The sequence below is a fragment of the Polypterus senegalus genome, chromosome 4 (assembly GCF_016835505.1).
Source record: "Polypterus senegalus isolate Bchr_013 chromosome 4, ASM1683550v1, whole genome shotgun sequence".
Classification (NCBI taxonomy): domain Eukaryota; kingdom Metazoa; phylum Chordata; class Cladistia; order Polypteriformes; family Polypteridae; genus Polypterus; species Polypterus senegalus.
In genome coordinates, this window is record NC_053157.1 from 216162250 (window position 1) to 216183141 (window position 20892).

At 37.2% G+C, this 20892-nt stretch overlaps 1 protein-coding gene across 1 annotated transcript in view; it reads right to left on the reverse strand.

Annotated features, from left to right (window-relative positions):
• c4h20orf27 (chromosome 4 C20orf27 homolog) overlaps positions 1–20892 on the reverse strand; it is a 97387-nt gene that overhangs the window by 26798 nt on the left and 49697 nt on the right. Inside the window, exons 2-3 of the mRNA XM_039751955.1 lie at positions 13736–13866; positions 1635–1768 (exon numbers count right to left, since the gene is read on the reverse strand). Of these exons, the coding sequence (XP_039607889.1) occupies positions 1635–1768; positions 13736–13754 (153 nt within the window). The 5' untranslated portion in view covers positions 13755–13866. The remainder of the gene's footprint in view (positions 1–1634; positions 1769–13735; positions 13867–20892) is intronic.

Genomic DNA, 20892 nt, shown 5'->3' on the forward strand with positions numbered 1-20892 from the left:
ACGTATTTTATTGATTTCAGGAATTTTCCATTAATGATATTCTAAAATTTCAACTTGGAAAACAAAAATTTGTGACTGGGTCAGTTTCACTCTAGCTATATTAAAAATACAACGCTTTTGTTAATCCAGATGCAAGTAAAATAGATTTTAAAATGAGTAACTCCTCATAATATAGAAAATGAGAGTAATTTTATTTTTTGCTGGTAATGGACAGCCTTGGCTGAAAAATTAGATTACTTTTGACTGATGTCTGTTTTATTGTAGCTTAACTGACTCAATTCAGGCAAAGCTTTTTTGCTAATTTAATCTGGGTGTTTGTATGTGTTTCCTATCAGCTGTTATGACAAATTTAATTTTATGTATCAGCTCTTTAGTTGGTAGCCTTGGGTCTTGTATCTTAGGCTAAGTATCTGTGCTGGTATCTGAAAGGTTTTTGGTTCAAATCTTGTTACTGCCAGAAGGGATACTACTTTGATGGGCTTTTGAGCAAGGCCCATAACCTGAAATTTACTCCAGGGGCATTGTACAATGGCTGACCTAGCGCTCTAACCTCCAAAGGTCATGTAAGAAGGCAATTTCCCCTTGGGGATTAATACACTGTACCAAAAGCAAAAATATATAGAAGATTTAGCCCAGGGTGTACTCAAAACTATTCTCCATTCAAACCTTTCTGTATGCCGCACAGGAGAACAAAACAAGCCTCACTATTAATGCAGAGACCTTCATAAGATAAGCAAATAGTAAGTAAATGTTTTATTAAATATGTAATGTTTTAAAGGGTAAGCACTTGCTATCTCAACTTTTTACCATTATAACCATGGTATATTTGACTGTTGTTTTTATCCAAAGTGACTTGCAAGATGAGCATTCGAGATATAGATACATAAGGCACTGGCCTTTAAAGAACAAAGAGCACCACACCGTCTGTAGACAGATCAAATGTCTACCAGTGGGGATACTGGTTTTCTCCCAAAGTTTAAACATGTACTTTGGGTCATTTTAAGTTACTTACATATTTCTCAAGAGTGTGTTTGCATAGGTGCATGTGCTTGCAATGCAATTATTAAAAAGTGATATTGTAGTGTATTTATGCTAAAATTAAAGGGGAGATAAATTTGCACTACATTCCTGTTCAGATAGAAAATTCTACACAACAGTACAGCAAAATCAGGATTTGAAATGTATACATTAATTACAAATGGGATGTCACAGAATTGTTCGCCTCTGGCACCTAGCCATCAGAAAATACATCAACAATGAAAAGTGAGAAAAGGCTTATTATTAAATGACTGTGAATAAACATTACCAAAGTGTAAAAAAAAAAAAAAAAATCTACAGCATTCAACGTTTTAAAAGTAAGACAAATTAACAATAACAAAAGTAACAATCTAGCATGGCCCAGTGGGACAGGACCTATATATTCAATATTGCAAAGCACTATGTGAATTCTTGAAGATACAAAAGTTTGCTGTTTAATATTAATTCCATCTTAAGTATGAACTTATAAATATGCAAAAATGTTTTACACAATACATGCAAATGAATGGGTATATAGAAATCGTTAATAAATATAGTGGAATTAAAAGTATGATCAGTTAATGGTAGCCCCAATACAACAAACCATATTAGCTCACCTTCACCAGAAAGTTTCCATCTGTCTGTGGTATTACCATGACTACAGAGTCATGCAGCTTTTCATCAAAATGTACATGGCTGGCAGCAGCGGACTCCTCTGAAAAGCGCACCTTGCCAGACTTTGTTTTTGAGGCTACAAAATAAATAAATAAAAGTGCTTATTTGTTAAAAGCAGATACAAGTAGAAAAGTTAGACTGGAGAGAAGAGAAAAAAAAAAAAAACAAACAAAAAGCATGGTATGCCATAATGACAAAAGAAAAACAGCTATTACAACTAATCATACTCTGTACATGTGAGAATACTACTACTGCTATTTCAGAACTGAGGAGCCAACTTCGTACACAATATATATATTATTATATTATATTATATTATATTATATATATATATATATATATATATATATATATATATATATATATATATATATATATATATATTTTTATTTATTTATTTATATATTTATTTATTTATATATATATATATATATATATATTTATATATATATATATATAGGCAGCACAGACCTAATCTTAAATAAGATATCCACAGTGGTCTTTATTTCCAGACACATAACTACAACTATAGTTGTGCTTGACAGTTTGCAAACCCTTTAGAACTTTCTATATTTCTGCATAAATATGACCTAAAACATCAAATTTTCACTCAAGTCCTAAAAGTAGATAAAGAGAAACCAGTTAAACAAATGAGACAAAAATATTATACTTGGTCATTTATTTATTAAGGAAAATGATTGAATATTACACATTTGTAAGTGGCAAAAGTATGTGAGCCTTTGCTTTCAGTATCTGATGTGACCCCCCTTTTGCAGCAATAACTGCAACTAAACATTTCCGGCAACTTTTGATCATTCCTGCACACCGGCATGGAGGAATTTTAGCCCATTTCTCCGTACAGAACAGCTTCAACTCTGGGATGTTGGTGGGTTTCCGCACATTAACTGCTCGCTTCAGGTCCTTCCACAACATTTCAATTGGATTAAGGTCAGGACTTTGACTTGGCCATTCCAAAACATCAACTTCATTCTTCTTTAACCATTCTTTGGTAGAACGACTTGTGTGCTTAGGGTCATTGTCTTGCTGCATGACCCACCTTCTCTTGAGATTCAGTTCATGGACAGATGTCCTGACATTTTCCTTTAGAATTCTTGGATAATTCAGAATTCATTGTTCCATCAAAGAAGGCAAGCCGTCCTGGCCCAGATGCAGCAAAATAGGCCCAAACCATGATACTATCACCACCACGTTTCACAGATGGGATAAGGTTATGCTGGAGTGCAGGGTTTTCCTTTCTCCAAACATAATGCTTTTCATTTAAACCAAAAAGTTCTATTTTGGTCTCATCTGTCCACAAAACATTCTTCCAATAGCCTTCTGGTTTGTCCATGTTATCTTTAGCAAACTGCAGACGAGCAACAATTATTTTTTGGAGAGCACTGGCTTTCTCCTTGCAACCCTGCCATGCACACCATTGTTGTTCAGTGTTCTCCTGATGGTGGACTCATGAACATGAACATTAGCCAATGTCAGAGAGGTTTTCAGTTGTTTAGAAGTTACCCTGGGGTCCTTTGTGACCTCGCCAACTATTAACACTCCTTGCTCTTGGAGTGATCTTTGTTGGTCGACCACTCCTGGAGAGGGTAACAATGGTCTTGAATTTCCTCCATTTGTACACAATCTGTCCGACTGTGGATTGGTGGAGTCCAAACTCTTTAGAGATGCTTTTGTAACCTTTTCCAGCCTGATGGAGCATCAACAACTCTTTTTCTGAGGTACTCAGAAATCTCCTTTGTTCGTGCCATGATACACTTCCAAAAACGTGTTGTGAAGACCAGACTTTGATAGATCCCTGTTCTTTAAATAACACCGGGTGCCCACTTACACCTGATTGTCATCTCATTGATTGAAAACACCAGACTCAAATTTCACCTTCAAACTAACTGCTAATCCTAGAGGTTCACATACTTTTGACACTCAAATATGTAATATTCGATCATTTTCCTCAATAAATAAATGACTAAGTATACCATTTTTGACTCATTTGTTTAACTGGTTTCTCTTTATCTATTTTTAGGACTTTGGTGAAAATCTGATGTTTTAGGTCATCCTGATATTTACTGTATGCAGAAATATAGAAAATTCTAAAGGGTTCACAACCTTTCAAGTACCACTGTATGCCTTTAGCTCCGGAGCGGTCTTGAGGAAATGTCTTCATATGCTGAAGGGTATGCTGTATGAATCTACCGCTAGCGTCCGATTTAACTTTCATTTTGGTAGCATTAGTTGCTAAAATTCCATGTATAATTCATTACAGTGGTTGTTCAGATGGGTAATTAAATTTGTGGTATTTTAAGATTTAATTCTAAAGTCCCCTCGCATTATCTCATTTTTGCAGGCAGAGCAGATAGCAACTACAGTATGTTGTCTTCATTTTTCACAGAAAAATATGACCACACGGCTGACACGTTGCTTTACGAACGATATCTGCCCAATCAGTAAACAATGCGTGTAGTGCTCCTGTCAGTAAAGCTTTTTTTTTTTTAAATAATGAGCACAAGGGGCTGTGCTTGCATGCATGTTTTTCTGCAACTTAATGTGTTCCTCACCGAACAATGAAAGCAACATTAAATTTTTTAGTGAACTGACAATGTTGATAAGCCCGAATTATATCGGTTGGCAGTACTGGTTTAAATGTACACATCTGACTGATTAAGATGTCATCATTTTTAATGAACATCGGCCGATAACAATACAGTTTCCGATATATCATGCATCTCTAGAGGAGAAAAAAAAAAAAAAACACAACACCACACACACACCAAGTAGAAATGTTTCCAATTGGTTTATAAATATTTGTGTCTAGTAGACATTAGCAGACTGAACTTGAATAACAACTTTAAGCCAGTAACAATGATAAAGCTGAGCCCTACAACACAACATTTTCAGGCCTGCCAAAACTAATTAATGGTTTCAAGTGCTCAACCCAATTTAAACAACATTAGATCCAATGCAGTTAGCGTCCCTGGGCAGGGTGCCAGTCCGCTGCAAACATAAAAACACAATTGCAATCTATCAGCAAATTAGTACGCATTTTACATTATCAGAAAAAAGTACTGAAACATTCTGCAACAAGCATCATCTCTCTTACGTTTATAAACAAAGCACTCTCCTTTATACAATAATATTTATTGCAAACTCCTAATCTCCATTTACGGTTGGTTTAGGCCCACCTGCCAAGTTAGACATGGTACTATTATGTGAAATTTAAACAAATAATCTTAAGTTCATACAATGTACAATAAGTAGGTCCACATGAATGCTTTCAACAGGAGTCATCTTAGTACTTCATTTGTCTGCAGGCGTGGTTAAAAAGTATTGCTTTTAAGAGAAACAGGCTTAGAAAAATGTACTTCCAGTGACCCAGGACACTGCAGTTTGGCGATTCACAATCAGGTCATCTGCACATAAAAAATAACATACATACTGAAAAGTATAGGATTGTGCAATCCAACCTTGATGTCTAAGGTTTTTTTCTTCTAGGTGCCTTTTTACAAAACTGTGAAATAAATGAAGGAATAACTAGTGCTTTCTCAGTTAAAATGTAACGAATGGCAATGGACATTTGAATTCCAAATGCACTTAAAAAGACTTTATAGGTCTGTACACACTAACTGTAGAGAGTGATTTTTCAGAATTTTTTTCCATAATGCAGCAATATGCAGGTGAAAGACAAAATGTTAGGCTATAATTCCTGCAAACTGAGCAATTTTTACTATACCATTTTCTTTTAGATAATAACTGAATACCTAATGACAGGTAGGCTTATTTTAAGGGGGGTTATTTCTTGGGATTTGCCCATAATGCTAAAAATAACTCAAAATACAAAACGGCAAGTTATTAACTAATACCAGTATAAATTTGAACAATCTTCATCAAACCAATGTCTTCTATATACAAACTGAATACCCAATGCATTTTATGTGAATTTCCCCTTGGGATTAATAAAGTATCTATCTAATTGCTTTATGCAGTATTTCTATAATGTATTTTGGTGGTTATTTCTATGGAAATTCCAATAATTCTCTGATGATATCCGATTAAGAAATTCATTAGGTATTACTAGCTCAAATCTAAATAAAAATCTGACCGTACCATTTACACACAAGTCAATTTTACTACAAGTATGGATGACTGGACTTGAGAAATGAAATCATAGAATGTACTGTATAATCTTTACACAGTTTTAAATGAACATGCTGCACAGTACTTGTCTACCATGTTTGTTTAAAATGTACACCATCAAATTCTTGCAAGACTGTGTCATATATTCTTTAATAGTTGGTGTGTTTAAATGTAACAGCAGTTATATTATAGAAATGTACATTAACAGTGAAAGGGTGAAATGCTGAAAGATCTTTACTATTTTCTTATACTGCTGACTAGCAAAATACCCGCGCTTCACAGCGGAGAAAGTACTGCCTTAAAATTTTTAAGAAAAGTAAACCTTTTTAACCTGAGGGAAAAAATATACCAATAATTATTTGTTAAGGATCTTTTTGTATACCACATTTAGAGTTCGGCCCTCCGGTTGTAATATCACCAAGTTGTGCGCTGAGCTTACTCTTGAGCATGCAACGTACAGTTGGTCACGTGAACAGTAATCTTGTTTCAAATCTCACAGCTTGGATTACTGCTGTCATAATCGGTTTGAGTTTCATGGTTTGTTTCAATTATGACAGTATTTGTAGGACTTGTGTTGAAGAGACATTCGGCATCTGTCAAGCGTTGTACGTATACAACCGGTTTCATCGATAAAATCACATCCAGCTTTTGAGAGTTTAAACATTCATAAACATCAAAGTGTCCACTACTGAAATTGTCACCTGTCAATCGAAGATGTTTAAGAGGCATTGGCGGTTGTCGAAAGGTGTAAAATATTTGGCCATTTCGGTACACTTGAAAGCGACAACCGAACAATTTAGCGGCAGCCATCAACTCACATGCAGATCCATAGGTGAAGGGCTTAAGCATTTCACTCTTATAGTGATCCTGTGTAGTATTATCTCCTGTACCGTCAACAGTCCACACTTTGAACCTGTCCCAGTCATTCAATACATAAGACACAATGTTTCCTCCGGATATCAAGAGTGAGCCTGATATGGCCGTGCAATATGTAACAAAGAGAATGGAAAAGGAAGGTGCCATCTCTGGGCATGGAAACCACTTGGTAAGTGACAGTTCTTTGATCGATGGTGATCACCTCGATAGACATGTTAATGGGAGTACGGTTGAAATGATAAAGGAAATGGGTACCTGAACAATGTAAAGTAAGTCTAAAATACCTACACAATAACTATAATCGTAATAAATGAACAATAAAACAGCGGAGAAGCCGTGGATTAAATAAAAAGGCTGTAGTTATCAGCAGGGAGACGTGAATCCCGTGGCGAAGCAAGGAAGGGAATGTAGCGACCAGAGAGTTTTCAGAAATAGCGTTACCGAGTAAACTTGTGTAATATTTATAAATCAAATTTAATCTATTAAAAATATATATATTTTATCCCGCAATGAGACGTGATCTTTTGAAGAGAGACACTTTCACATCCCGCGAGATAAGGCTTTGTGCCAAGAGATTTAACCACGCCCGTGACCGGAAATAAAAGACAAAGAGTAGATGATAAAGTGGAACGTGGGTGGATACACATGCAGAGCAGGTTAGATATAATGGAAGTATGAAAATTCGAAAGTCTCAAAAAAATGATAGTACAAATTGTATTTGCGCAAACAAACGGAAATTATTACTTGGTGGAATAATGGCAAAAAGAGATCGAATATATTGTTTGGATTTAAACTTTAGTTGGAGACTTGTAGATTGTCTAATTCGTGTTGCCATCAGGGAAAAGTACTGCTAAATCCCAATGAAGAGGCGTATCAATGAGAATTAAAAGATTCGTTGTTTAGTGAAAGTAAAATCCACATACACTGTCACGTTTGGGTAACACAGTTGCACAGATACCCAGGAGATTTCAGCGGCAGAAACGTTATTCAAACACTTCAAACAAACCTAAGTCTCTTTCAGAAGGGACTCAAGCTCAGTGTGTAGTCGGAAGGACAGTTCTGTCTCTCAATTAAAAGAACAGAAAATCTTCCTCATCATAGGGACGTGCCTCAGGAGTGGGACCACCAACAAGAGCCGAGGATGTCTGGGTGAGAAGAGAGAGACAAGGCAGTGAGACAAAAGTACAGCTGCTGTACAGGTGTTTAAATGTTCATAGCTCCACGCGAGATGCAAATCACCCTGCACAGCAGCAAGCCAGTAACCGATCAAGCAAAGATGTTTTTATAAAAAAAAAAAAATATACAAAACTGCATTTGTTTCTCATTGTATCACCATTTCAGAAGGGGTTTTGGAGGAGCGAACTCATCTCCTTGGGGTGTGTTCAGCCCCCCTCTTCACAACACAAGCTGCAGAGAAACAGTTTGTGGCGTGTAGCGTAGGCCCAGGGTGGAAAGAAAAAAAAAAAAAGGATATCTATCTATCTATCTATCTATCTCTCTTCTCTCTCTCTATCTATCTCTCTCGCTCTCTCTCTCTATCTCTCTATATATCTATCTCTATATATATTAGTGTGGAAAGGCTCAGAGCCAGCAAACACAGGCAGACACAGAACGTTTTAAAAAACACACACGTTTTAATTGCACACCCATATTTACACACCCAAGCCCCAGTGCAGTAATCCTCAAATACAGTCCTTTAGACTCCTTTCTTCCTATCTTCTCGCCTCCAACTTCTCCCAGACAAGCTCTGTCCACTTCCACACAACTCTGGCTCCTGGAATGGAGTGAGGCGGCCGCTTTTATATCTTCCCCGGATGTGCTCCAGGTGCTCGATGGATTTCTGGCAGCACTCCCCAGTGTGGCATAAGTGCTGCCCTAGCACCCAAAAGCACTCCGGGCATACACCATCCCTGGTCCGGCAGCACTTCCACGTGTGGCAGAAGCACTGCCTTCCAGGGCTCCACAAGTATCCGGGTGCCCCCTGGCGGTGACCATGGGCCCCAATTGGGTTGAGTTTCCAAGTTCCGCCCAAGCTCTCGTGGCCAAGGAAAGGTATTGCTCCTCTCTTAGACCCTCCAGGCATCCCGACTGGACCCCCTACCATCTGCCACAATAGTATATATTAAAGAATTATTATATATCATAGAATATATATATAGATTAAATATATATTATATAATCAATCCTTTGTACACAAAGCACCTCCACCCAAAAGAAAATGGTATGTACATTAGCAAAGTTTATGGAAAAAGAAACACACACACACACCACAATTCCACCCGTTTATAATCTGCTTTGCCACAGATTCAGATGCTAAAGATAAACATCTTCATTACAAGTGTCTTTTCTGAGCAAATGCCCTTGTAAAATTACTCTATTAGAAACCTAGTTTACTATATGTGTTTAAGAAAAATGAAAGGTTATATTATACACCTACTACAGTGACCTGAAATGACAAGTATTGAGCCACTTCATTACTGAAATTCGTGAGAGAAGGAATCACTTATGAACTAAATATTACTTGCCAGCAGGGTTGCAAGAAAGAAAGAAAGAAAGAAACAAGGCATGGATCACGCAAAGACATAAGCCATTTTAAATGTAAAGCTTTTCATAAATATTCAATTTGCTTCCATGCAGAAGGCTGTGGGTGTTAGTTCCTGCCCTCTTCTATGGCAACAGTGCACAGAAGTGGGGGTGTCTTATTCTGCTTTCAAAAACTACTTGTTGAAGTGTAAATATGACACAGGCTATTCGCTAATTCACAGGCACCGAGCAAGTTTTAAGCTCAATCAAAACAGACGGTGCTGTTGGCTCCTATGACAAGAGCCACTGCAGATCTATATCTCCAACATTTTTATTATAATGCCTTTTATATTTCAACAATACCTCTAAGTAACATTAACCTCAAAATATTTATATTTAGTCATTTACCCAAAGCAAATTCTGAATCACAAGTCAACAAAACTTTGACACAATGGTTCCAATCCCAGATCACTCAGTGTCAGAATGTGAGAGAAAAACTGGAGCACGTTATTAGGTATAACCCCATGCAAAAAGGGAGCGAGCACAAATAAGTGCATGTTAGGTTATTTAACAGACAAGTGTGCCTTTGTATGTGCCCTGCTCTGGACTGGTATTGCATCCTACCTTGGGCTCAGTGCTATTAGGACTGACACTGGATCTTTCAACTGTAAGCTTTGATTAAGCAGGCTGAAATGTTATTGTAGGATGGATAAAGTTTAAAGGACTGTTGGGGATGCATAGTGTATCAGTGGTGCAAACTAAACTGGTAAACTTGTGCTTTACAATTAAATTCCTTGGGCAACATTAAGAATTAAGATTACTAACTGTAATAATGCAATATGGTCTGGAGTCAAACACAAGGAGTCAGCCACAGTGTACCGGAGACAGTGTCATACAAGCTGTGGATCATGACCAAACTGCAAAGTACAGTACTAACAGGAGATGATTCTCACGTGTAAGAGTTGTTGCAGGGAACAGCTGAACAAGATTAGCACAAAAAGAGCACAGTGAAAAAGTACCATATATCCTAATTTAAAATAATTAAAATAGCAATTGTTAAGCTACATTAGATTGAAATAAGTGTCCCTGTCATTACTATAAATGTTATTCACTTCGAGTGAATAAAAGGGACCTGAAATCATGAAATAAGGATGTTAGGTAAACATTAGTAAAATCATATCTGAAGTATAACTGTCTCTCTGCAACTCCTGGGTGGGTCTACTATCAGGGTAACCTGGGGTGCACACCCTGGGACCTTGGCATATGTGGGATGGGGAGTAATGTTGGCATTATTTAGCAGTATCTCATACTTTTCCATGCAACATACGTACATGGTTAATCACATATATCACCACTTCTCAATCTAATGTACAAGTGACCACTAGCCGAAGTGGGTCCATCCTGGCTCTTTATTTTATTATGTGATGTTCATAGAGTTTAAATATATGTGTGTGTCTCACTGTGTCCTGGGTTGTGTCTTATTCTGATTTTGCTGTAATCCATTTCCCCAATTACATAGATAACACAAGAGTCGACAATTGACATTCATGATGTGCCCAACTTTTCCGAATAATCAAATTAAACCAACATTCACCAAAGCAAAGTAAATAATATCTTGTCAGAGTCTGGACAATATTCATAAAGAATGTCTCATCACACCCTCTATATGATGCATAGTGAGGTAGATCATATTTTATATCTAAAGGACACCTACAAAGGTACTTCCATGTTACTCCAAATGAATACCTCATGTAAGAAACTGGTAGCATCTTTCAATGTGTACTTTCCAAACCAGCAGCCAAGCTGTTTCTTCATTAGGGATGCCAACTTTGTCTTTATTAAAGATTAAAGGTTAAATTCATGTTGGTATATACAGAATTTGTACAGTGACAATTTTCATAATTATGGCTCTGTACGCCACCACAATGGATTTGAAATGAAGCAATCACTATGTGAATGAAGCGCAAGTTTTCTGCTTTAAATTTAGGAGGTTTACTAAAAATATTGTATGAGTCATTTAGGAATAACGGCCATTTTTCTGCATAGTGCCCCATATTTCCAGGGCCTTAAAAGTGTTTGTACATTTGATCGACAAGCTGTTCCACAGCCAGGTGGAAGCAGGTCCGTAATTATTTCATTAACTATTCAGGACAGATTAGATTTTGCCAGGAAACATTTTTTTAAAAGCCTGTTCTGCAATAGAAAAATTTTCTTTGGACAAAGAAAACTAAGATATATATCAGAACGTTGGAAAGAGGAGTACGGCAAAGAGGAGAAATAGCTCGTGATCCGATGAATACCACATAAACTTGAAACATGGTGTAGGCAGTTTTAGGGTCTGATCATGCATGCCTGCGAACAGAAGTCAGTCGCCTACACTTATAGATGATGTGACTGGTGACAGAAGTAGCAGCATGAATTTTTAAGTGTATAGGGCTATACTACCTGCTCAAATTTAACCAATTGCTGCAAAACCGATAGGATGAGGCTTCACAGTACAGATGGACAATAGGCCCCCCCCCAAAAAAAAAAACAAAGCAAACCAAGGGCTTTTCAAGGCATAGTAGTACAATAATCTTCAATGGCCAAGTCAATCAATGGACCTCAAACCAACTGGACATGCATTTCACTTGCTGAAGACAAAACTAATGGCAGAAAGTCCAAAGAACAAGCAGCAACTCAAGACAGCTGCAGTAAAGGCCTTTTAAAGTATCACTAAGGTGGAAAGCCAGCGCTTGGAGTTTGCAATGGGTTCCAGACTTCAAAAATGTATTGATTGTAAAGGATTTTCAACCAAATATTGAAAATTGTATTTATGATTATGTAAGTTTGTGCATTGGCGATTCTAAATTGTCCCTAGTGTGTGCGTGGTGTGTGGGTGTGTGCCCTGCGGTGTGCTGGCACCCTGCCCAGGGTTTGTTTCCTGCCTTGCGCTGTGTTGGCTGGGATTGGCTCCAGCAGACCCCCGTGACCCTGTAGTTTGGATAATGGATGGATGTCCAAATACTTTAAGCCCCTGAATATAGGGGGACCATGTATAAAAATGTCACATGTGCATTGGAGGCAGCTGAAAAGGCTCAGATAATAGTAATTTCCTGCCAGAACAACAAAGGGCACTGTTAACGGATACTGTTTCTCTTCCTCTCTTTGCAGACCAGAAGATAGACAACTTCAACACCTCTGACGTGACTTCTGGTGTCCACCTTTTCTAAACAGCTCCAAAAAGCACACTGCATCTGGACTTAGTATGTATTTACAGCAACAAGACTAAGTCTAACAATTGGTTTAGTGCTGTTGCAGTCTGTAGCTTTGAGGCACACTAACAGTGGATCAAGACCAAACCAGCCAAGATAAACCCTCAGCTGATAAAGCATAGCAAATGACCCATGAGTCTTGGTGGAAATTTAAACAAAACAACTGTGGCTTTATGTTGTATAGAACTATTTTACATTAGCTTTTAGAGACAATGAAAATGATTAAATGTGTGGAAACATATTCACTGTGTAATAGCTATGCAAAGTCAGAGATCATTCACTGCCTTTATTGTCTAAAAGTATAATGTAGCGTGTTGGGAGAATGTGTCAAAAATTAAAAGCATTTAAGGGAGTCTAAATTTATGCAAGATGCTGAATTGGCAAATGCTACAAAGATACAATTTCATAGACTGCAGTGCATTTACATTAACAAATCTACAAAAAAACACCACAGATCAATCAGGACATGCATTGAGATACACAATGAGCTAGAGAATAGATTAGTAATGATGGTTTGAAGAAAACCTGAGAGACAGGATATATGCATTATTAATGATCAATGCTTTACACTATTGCTTAAAAATAAAATCTGTAATTTTACTAAGAAGGAATTCTCACAGTTAATAACATAGAAATGTTTCCCCAGCTTTTAACTCCCTTAGACCACAGTTAAAGTAAGCAATAATTCACTATTGACATTGTTACACTGGCTACTCATTTCTCTCTTTTGCACTGTGGGTAAGTGTTTATACTTCATGTATTATTAGTATATACATAACAAATGTAGTTTAAAAGATGGTGTACCAAAAGCATTAGCTTTGCTATCAAGATAATATTGCATTGTAGTGTTACTGGCAATTTCCATCCTTAATCCAAGGGGGTTAAAGCAAGGGGAGGGGAAAAAAACCAAACCAAAAAAAAAAAAACCTGTGCCTGAAAAAGTGGACCAGGAGTTAAAAAAAAATTACAGTAACCAATCAACATGAAAATGAAATTGCAGGTCAGTTTCCAGGCCAGCTTAGCAAGACTCCATTAAGGCTCATTTACTTTCATACTAAAAAGTCATCATTATCCATACTTTCAAATAAGTGCGTTAATAAAATACTTTCTTATTCAAAAATCATAAATCACATATATCTACAAATCAGAATAAATGAGAGATATTTACTGGATTCAAAGCAACTTTACTCTTAATAAAAAAAATAAAAAAATAAAAACCCTTTCGAATCAACTGAATACCTTACCTTTCTTTACAGCAGCCATCTTTAAGCGCAGATAGATGCAGGTTTTGTATTTATAGTGTAGGTGAACAGGTCTTGTCCCATACTTAAATGAATGCTCAATCTGGTAGTGTTAATGAAAAAAGCCAACAGCTCTGCAAAGAAAAAAAAAAACAATTTAAAATGATAAAATGTGCTCACTGGTCTGCTAGTGGGAGGATGAATATCTTTTAGATGACTTAAGCAGGCCTTTAGTTGCCACTTAAATATTTTTTAGTGATTTTACCATCACATGGGCTATATTAGTGGCCCTACTGGCTCAAAATTGATTTCCATATATTTTGTACATAAACTAATGAGAAAATAGTTGTTAATGATAAAATTCAAATATCGCAATAAAATGCATCTATCCACAAATGAAAATCTTTCTACTTAACAAAGGCAATATGATGTAGGTAAGTCAGTGTGTCTCATCCATCACCTACCATATATCGACTAAATCTGTCATCATCTTGACAGTTTGTATCAATCATTCAACTAAAATTTAAAACAAACATTTAAGAACAAATAATGTAGTTCAACTAACCTACCTTTTTAGTTAAATCATAAGCCAATGTCAACAGTACTTTCAGGACCAAATCTGGAATGAAACTTAGCTTGATAACAGAATACACTTTCACACCAAGTTATCTACTCACTCAAAAAAGAAAAACAAAAATTACATTTTTTGATTTTTCTCCACCAAACTAGTCATGGCTGTTTTTGGAAAACAGCTCTCATGACACAACACTTATTTTAGAATTATGTACCATTTCACTCCCTTCACTCACAATAAGAAGATTGGCATTATCAGATCATTAATTTTATTTAGCAACAGCACAACTACTACAGAGAAGGTACACAATTTGTTCTGGGCACCTATGAAATTATTAATTAAGTTATTTCTTTGAACAAAGTTATTGAGCTTGCTGTACAACCAAATTACATTGCAAGTCCAGAAAGCAAAAACAGCAAATTATGCATGCACACCAGAACAGCTGCATTTCTCTCTCATTTTTGACTATATTTTTGAACAGCTAAAACAAAAATATGAAAAATCTTTAATTTTGAAATAAGCGATTTACTTAAAAAAAAAAAACAAACACCTTATTACTGGCCGTAATACGGTGATCCAGGCAAGCATCCTTGCTAAATGGCATTTCAATATATACACAACACAACAACAGGTGCAATTAATACACTCTTACAATTTTATGCAATTTTCTCTCTCTCACTCCAACTTGTGATTTGTTGTAGCAAGCAGTGGGCATACACCGTGTCAAAAAGAATTGACACTATCAGGAATTTCTCTTGCTGAGCCACAAGTACCTAATAACCAATGTGACTTAAGGATTTATCATTATATTATTATCATTACTATATTTTATACACACACACATACACTAGGGGGCGTTGCCCCCACTCGCTTCGCTCGCCAACCCGTGTTTGGTTAATCGGATATACAATTTTACATTTTTTTTTTCTTTGGAATTGTTTGAATTTCATTATTTGCACTTTTACTTTAAAGCTTCATTAAAAACAATATTTTTTGGAGTGAATAGTGTTTGTTTCTCTAATAAATAATCTGACCTTTTCTAATGTTTCTCCCTGTGATTCATGGATTGTCATAGCAAAATCTATTCTCACAGTAAACTGTAAACATTTTAATACAAATGGCATATCACAATCTCCTTTGGTGTTGTGATGTGGGATTTTGCATATAACTTGATAAATGTTTTGTATGTCTTTATTTATAATTTAGGCAAACCAAGTGGTGAGAGGTATTCGTGTTTGCGCCCCCCCTTTACGACTGTCTCTTTGTAATTTTATGACAGGATTTGGGGGATGTGTCTTAAACCAGTTTGATGAGTATTTCCCTGCAAAATCTTTGTCTCATTCCCCATAAAAAGCCAGGTTAGCCTAACATATGGTCTTGACAGGGTTGGGGGATTGAGGTGTTAAAATGTTTTGTGGTAATGCGAACTTGTCTATCTTTTCTTTGAAACTGTAGCGACTGACATGATAAAGTGTCACAAAAGTTTTACTTGAACAATTGCTGACTTCGCAACCCCAAACACAACTTTCTAGCACCCTCTCCAATCCCCCCTTACCACATCAATCAGTACCCTGCTATCAGTCTTCCGTGCTGTACTCCGCCCTCCCACAAATGGGACCGAACAGTCACTTAAAACAAAAATGGCCGCAACCTGGCTGGAACGCTGCAATACTTTTGAATTTTACTGGTTTCATAATCTCTTAACTGCCTTTTTTTCTCTCCAACATCTTTGGGTGTCTATTCTCCACATTGTCTGCTTTATATGTGTTGACAGCATAGGATCTGTGTGTACTACATGCTTTTACACGACTGTTTTTTGATGGATATGCTCTTATATGATATCTATTGTAAGTAGGGCATGTCTTGCAAGAATCTCATGTTCCACGTCCCCGCGAGACGGCCCTGAGACAGTCTCTTGGCACCAAGTCTCATGTTTGCGGTCCCCGCAAGATGCTCCGTGGCAAGTAGCTTTTGTCTTGCAGGTCTTTTAAAGGTCTTCCGAGATCATCACGTATCGTCACCTTGCTTTCGCTTTCCAGGATAATATTTATAATAATTTCCAGGATAATTTTATAATAGAGAGATTTCTAAAAAAAAAAAAACCTGTAGCACAGCTTTATATGAAATAGTCCTGGGTAAAAATATTGATTTTCTGATTGATCATTATTTTTCATTTAACTGATTCAATAATCGATTCTTAAAAAAAAAAAAAAACACAACTTGATTGTCCTTGAAGATTGACCTTGTGAATCTATCCTGCTCAATTACTATGTAGATTTTTGCCTATATTCATTTTTGGTATCCAATCCAGTAGATGTTGCTAATGTGCATGTTAAGGCATTCTATGAAAAAAGCACTTTACTATCTTGCATAAAATAGTGTGTCCTCTTTAACTGAGATCAGCTTCAAATCAAAATCAATTGTGTGGACAGCTGAAGATCCAGTGCGGCAGATTCCTACGTGATAATCACACATTAAAAATGATTGGGCAACTGGCAGATATGTTGCAGACAAGCATGCTGCATGCCAGCCACATCAGAAGCAACCTTACTGCCTACATGCAGTGCTGCTGAGAGTGTATTGGAAAGGGTAGGTACCTTGGCAAAACAAAAGGAATGACTGGTGGCGAAGTTTTTCTGTCAGTCCACAGAGAAAGTTGCTGGTTAAGTGGAATTCTGAGTGAGGGATAATTAAAAATAGCATTCTTTTTAAATTAAATTGTCGGTGATCATAATCCCAAGTGTAAGTACATCAGTGTGTACCTAAAAAGGCAGCCATCTTTTTTTTTTTTTTTGGGCCACCTTACATTTCAGAGGAGCATGTGATACAAAAGTCAGCATATGCTCAAAATGGTCAACTTGAAGTAGCTCCATAATAGATAGATGGAGGCATTATCAGTCATGATGGCCAGATGTTTTTCATTTATGTTCTATCCAAATAACAATTCTTTTAATTCTCATGGATACGCCTATTCATTGGAAAGAAACACTACTTTTCCCTGATGGCAACATGAAGTAGACGATCTACAAGTCTCCGACTTAAAGTTTAAATCTGAACAATATATTATATCTCTTTTCGCTGTTCCATTATTTCAGCAAGTAATGATTTCTGTTTGTTAGCGCCAATGCGATTTATTTATTTATTTTGAGTCTTTTGAATTTTAGTACTTTCATTATCTCCAACCTGCTTTGCATGGGTATCGCACCAACGTTTTAGAACCTCTTAACAACGTTCTACTTTGTCTTCTACTCTGTCTTTTATTTCCGGCCCCAAGCATGGTTAAATCTCTTGGCACAAAGTCTTGTCTTGCAGGACTTGAAAGTACCTCTCTGAAAAAGTCACATCTCGTCCCTGGATTTTTTTTTTTTTTTTTTAATAACACAGAGATTCGTTTTTGCTACTTCATTTAAAATTTATTTGCTATTTAAGACACAGACCCTTTAAATCAGGGCTAAGCCATGTCGGTCCTACAGGGCTTCAGGTTTTTGTTCCAACCCAATTGTTTCATGAGAAATCATTCATTGTTGATGAAGCACTTACTGCTCAAGTAACATTTTTCTGGTTAATTTTAGTTGTTAAGATTTGAACCCTTAATTGCTTATTTTAGACTTAAACAGCTGAATTCATTGTTTTAATTTGCAATAAGATGCAAATGACAAAAGGAACCAGCAGTTCTACATCTATCTTGTCTCTATTTCCACCCGTGCGCTTTCATCATTCACTGTTTGGTTTAATTAAATACTCAGAAGAAAACTGAAGAGAAAATGAAGAACCGAAAATTACTGAACCGTATTAGGCTTCATATTACTTGGATGATACATGTATCATAGGAGATGGGGGGAAAAAAAAATCTATGATTTAACAATGAACTGACATGGTTGAGTTAAAACACTAACAAGCCATGAAATTAAATACAATCTGTTATTTGCAAGGACTGGCTTCTAATTAAGCAACTGGTTTTAAAACAAAAATCTGCAGCCACTGTGGCTCCCCAGGATTGGAGTTGGCCAACCCTGATATAGATGTTTTATGAAGTATGTCATTGAATTGTATTAAAACAATGAGCTCCCCACCCCCCACCATTATGTGTGTGGACTCTGATGTGGTGATACGTATATTAGTTAAAATATGGTGAATTGTGAATGCAGTGCTGTGAAAAGGGCAATGATATTTTTGTTCCACATCTTCAATACTGATGTTAAAAAACACACCTGTAGCACAGCTTTATATGAAATTGGCCTGGGTAAAAATATTGATTTTTTACTATTAGAAAAATACTACTAATTGTTACTACTTAACAACTGTGAAAGCAGCAAGCGCTCACTGACATTAATAACTGTTATACAGGAGGATAAGCATTGCTTATTGTATCCTACATAAAAAAAAAATTAAACACCATTTCTTAGTTTCTCAATACTACACACTCCAGTTATTTAAGCCTCACTAAAATGCACTCGCTCTTTACTCTTTGGCCAGGTTTATACTTCACACGACACAACACATGCTCCATTGGACACTCCTGCTCCACAGGCGTTTTACTGTTTATACTTTTGCGTGTGCTTTTACGCAAATCTGGAAGAATTCACCAGGTGGCAGTGCGAGATTATCACAGTGAGATGATAAAAGGATGCTTAATGCTTAAATCCATCAATCCAGGGATGTGTCAATTCTAGCAAGCATTGGGCACAAGGCACAAACAATCCCTAGATGGGGCAACAGGTCATTGCAAGGTGAATACAAGCACTCACATACACTAGTGTCATTTTAGTGTCACCAGATCTGCATATCTTTGAAAGGAAACCGGAGCGCAATGTGGAAACCCAGCAGGAAAACACGTAAACTCCAGGCAGGGAATACCAGCGACGTGACTACCTGTGAGACAGCAGAGATACTGCTCCGCCACCATGTCTCCCCCATGTGTGTAATTATTAACAGTATTCATTATTTAAACGAAATTTACGACTTCTGTAAAATGTAAGTGTGTGGTGATCTATTGCTGTTTGCCGCTTCTGTCAGATCAGGAGGAAGCACCAGGAGGGGGGGGAAAAAAAAAAAAAGGCACAAAAGATGGTATGTGAGAATTTTAAAATGCATCGTGTCATTAAGATCAGGAATATGCAATGCTTGAATATAAAAGCACCATGAATGCATCACCACATCGAACCATTCATCAAACATCAAAGAGCGCACATTGATCCCGTAGGATCCACAAAGTAGCTTTCTGTCACATGTAGATAGTAAACACAGACTTGTATGTCGCATTCCAACTTTTATCACACTGCAACTACCCAGACTATTTGCTGGTACTGCAACCTGCGCACGCATTGCGGTAATTTGAGGACCTGCTCAGAGGATGCGTCAAATGAACACTGGGAACGCATGGCAGCCATAATGCGTGCACGTACGCGTTCGGAGCGTGAAGTATAAACAAGCCCTTTAATTCACTGCTTGACTAAAACTGTTGCTTCACTGCCTAAGTTATAAAAGGTGCCAGTACGGTTACACTTGTTGCATTTATAAGTTCTCATTCTGCTTGTCACGTGAAATGAGGAAGACCAGGAAGGAAGGTTTCAATAGCTCATTTTCCCCAGGTCTGTCAGAGGTCAATTTGATGTAATACTTTATTTTATTCATTTGTGCAAATTTAATTAATAGCTACCTTGTGTGCCGGTTCGAATCTCTTAAATGCCAAAAGTGACTCTACTTTGTAGGGCCCTCGACCAAGGCCCTTAACCTGCAATTGCTCTGTCCTGGATATAACGTTAATCTGCATCCAGCCCTGCATGTAGGCCCTCCAATCTGCAGGGGAAAACATGGGGGCTGGTGGCAGAATTGGTACCCCAGGCACCATAAAAAAACCTCACACTGTTCAATTCCATCTGAACTAGTGTGGTGCTGAGGTGTCACTCATTGCATGGCTGCACTCAGGGCCTAATCTGGGATCCAGAGTTGGTTTGTCATGTGGTGGGTGCGGCAATGCTCTGTATCATGTCTATATGTCAATGCTATATTGTATTCTTGTTTCATGTATGAAGCACATTATAGATTTGGGGGGGTGGGGTGAGGGGGTATGGTTTGGGATATGAACTTAAGAACTCAGCTGCTAATCATTATTTACTTCCATCACAAAATTTGATTAAAAAAAATGAATGAATATTACACAGAGACAAAAATGTTGCTCTATAAAATGACAGATTTATTTTTCCTTCAGTAACTTCTTTTCCCCAATACATGCAGGTTAATTTAACAGTTGATTCCACAATGGCCTTTACATTAGGGTCAGTGTTGTTGGTAGGACCCAGCAATGGACTGGTGACCTGTCCATAGCAGTTTTCAGTCAGGATAGGCTACATCCTCTAAATATCCTAAATTAGATTAAGTGGGTTTCAGAATCATCCTCTTTAATAAAACCCTTGTGTGCGTCCAGTGTCCGTGTGTGTGTCTTCTGGTGAAGTGCGCATGGGGCCACACGGCACATGTTCAGTCTCTTCCTGTGCATTCCCTGTGTGTGGAGAGAGAGAGAGAGAGAGAGAGAGAGACACAGGTGCACGCACACACACACGGGCAGGCCCGCATGGGGGACAGA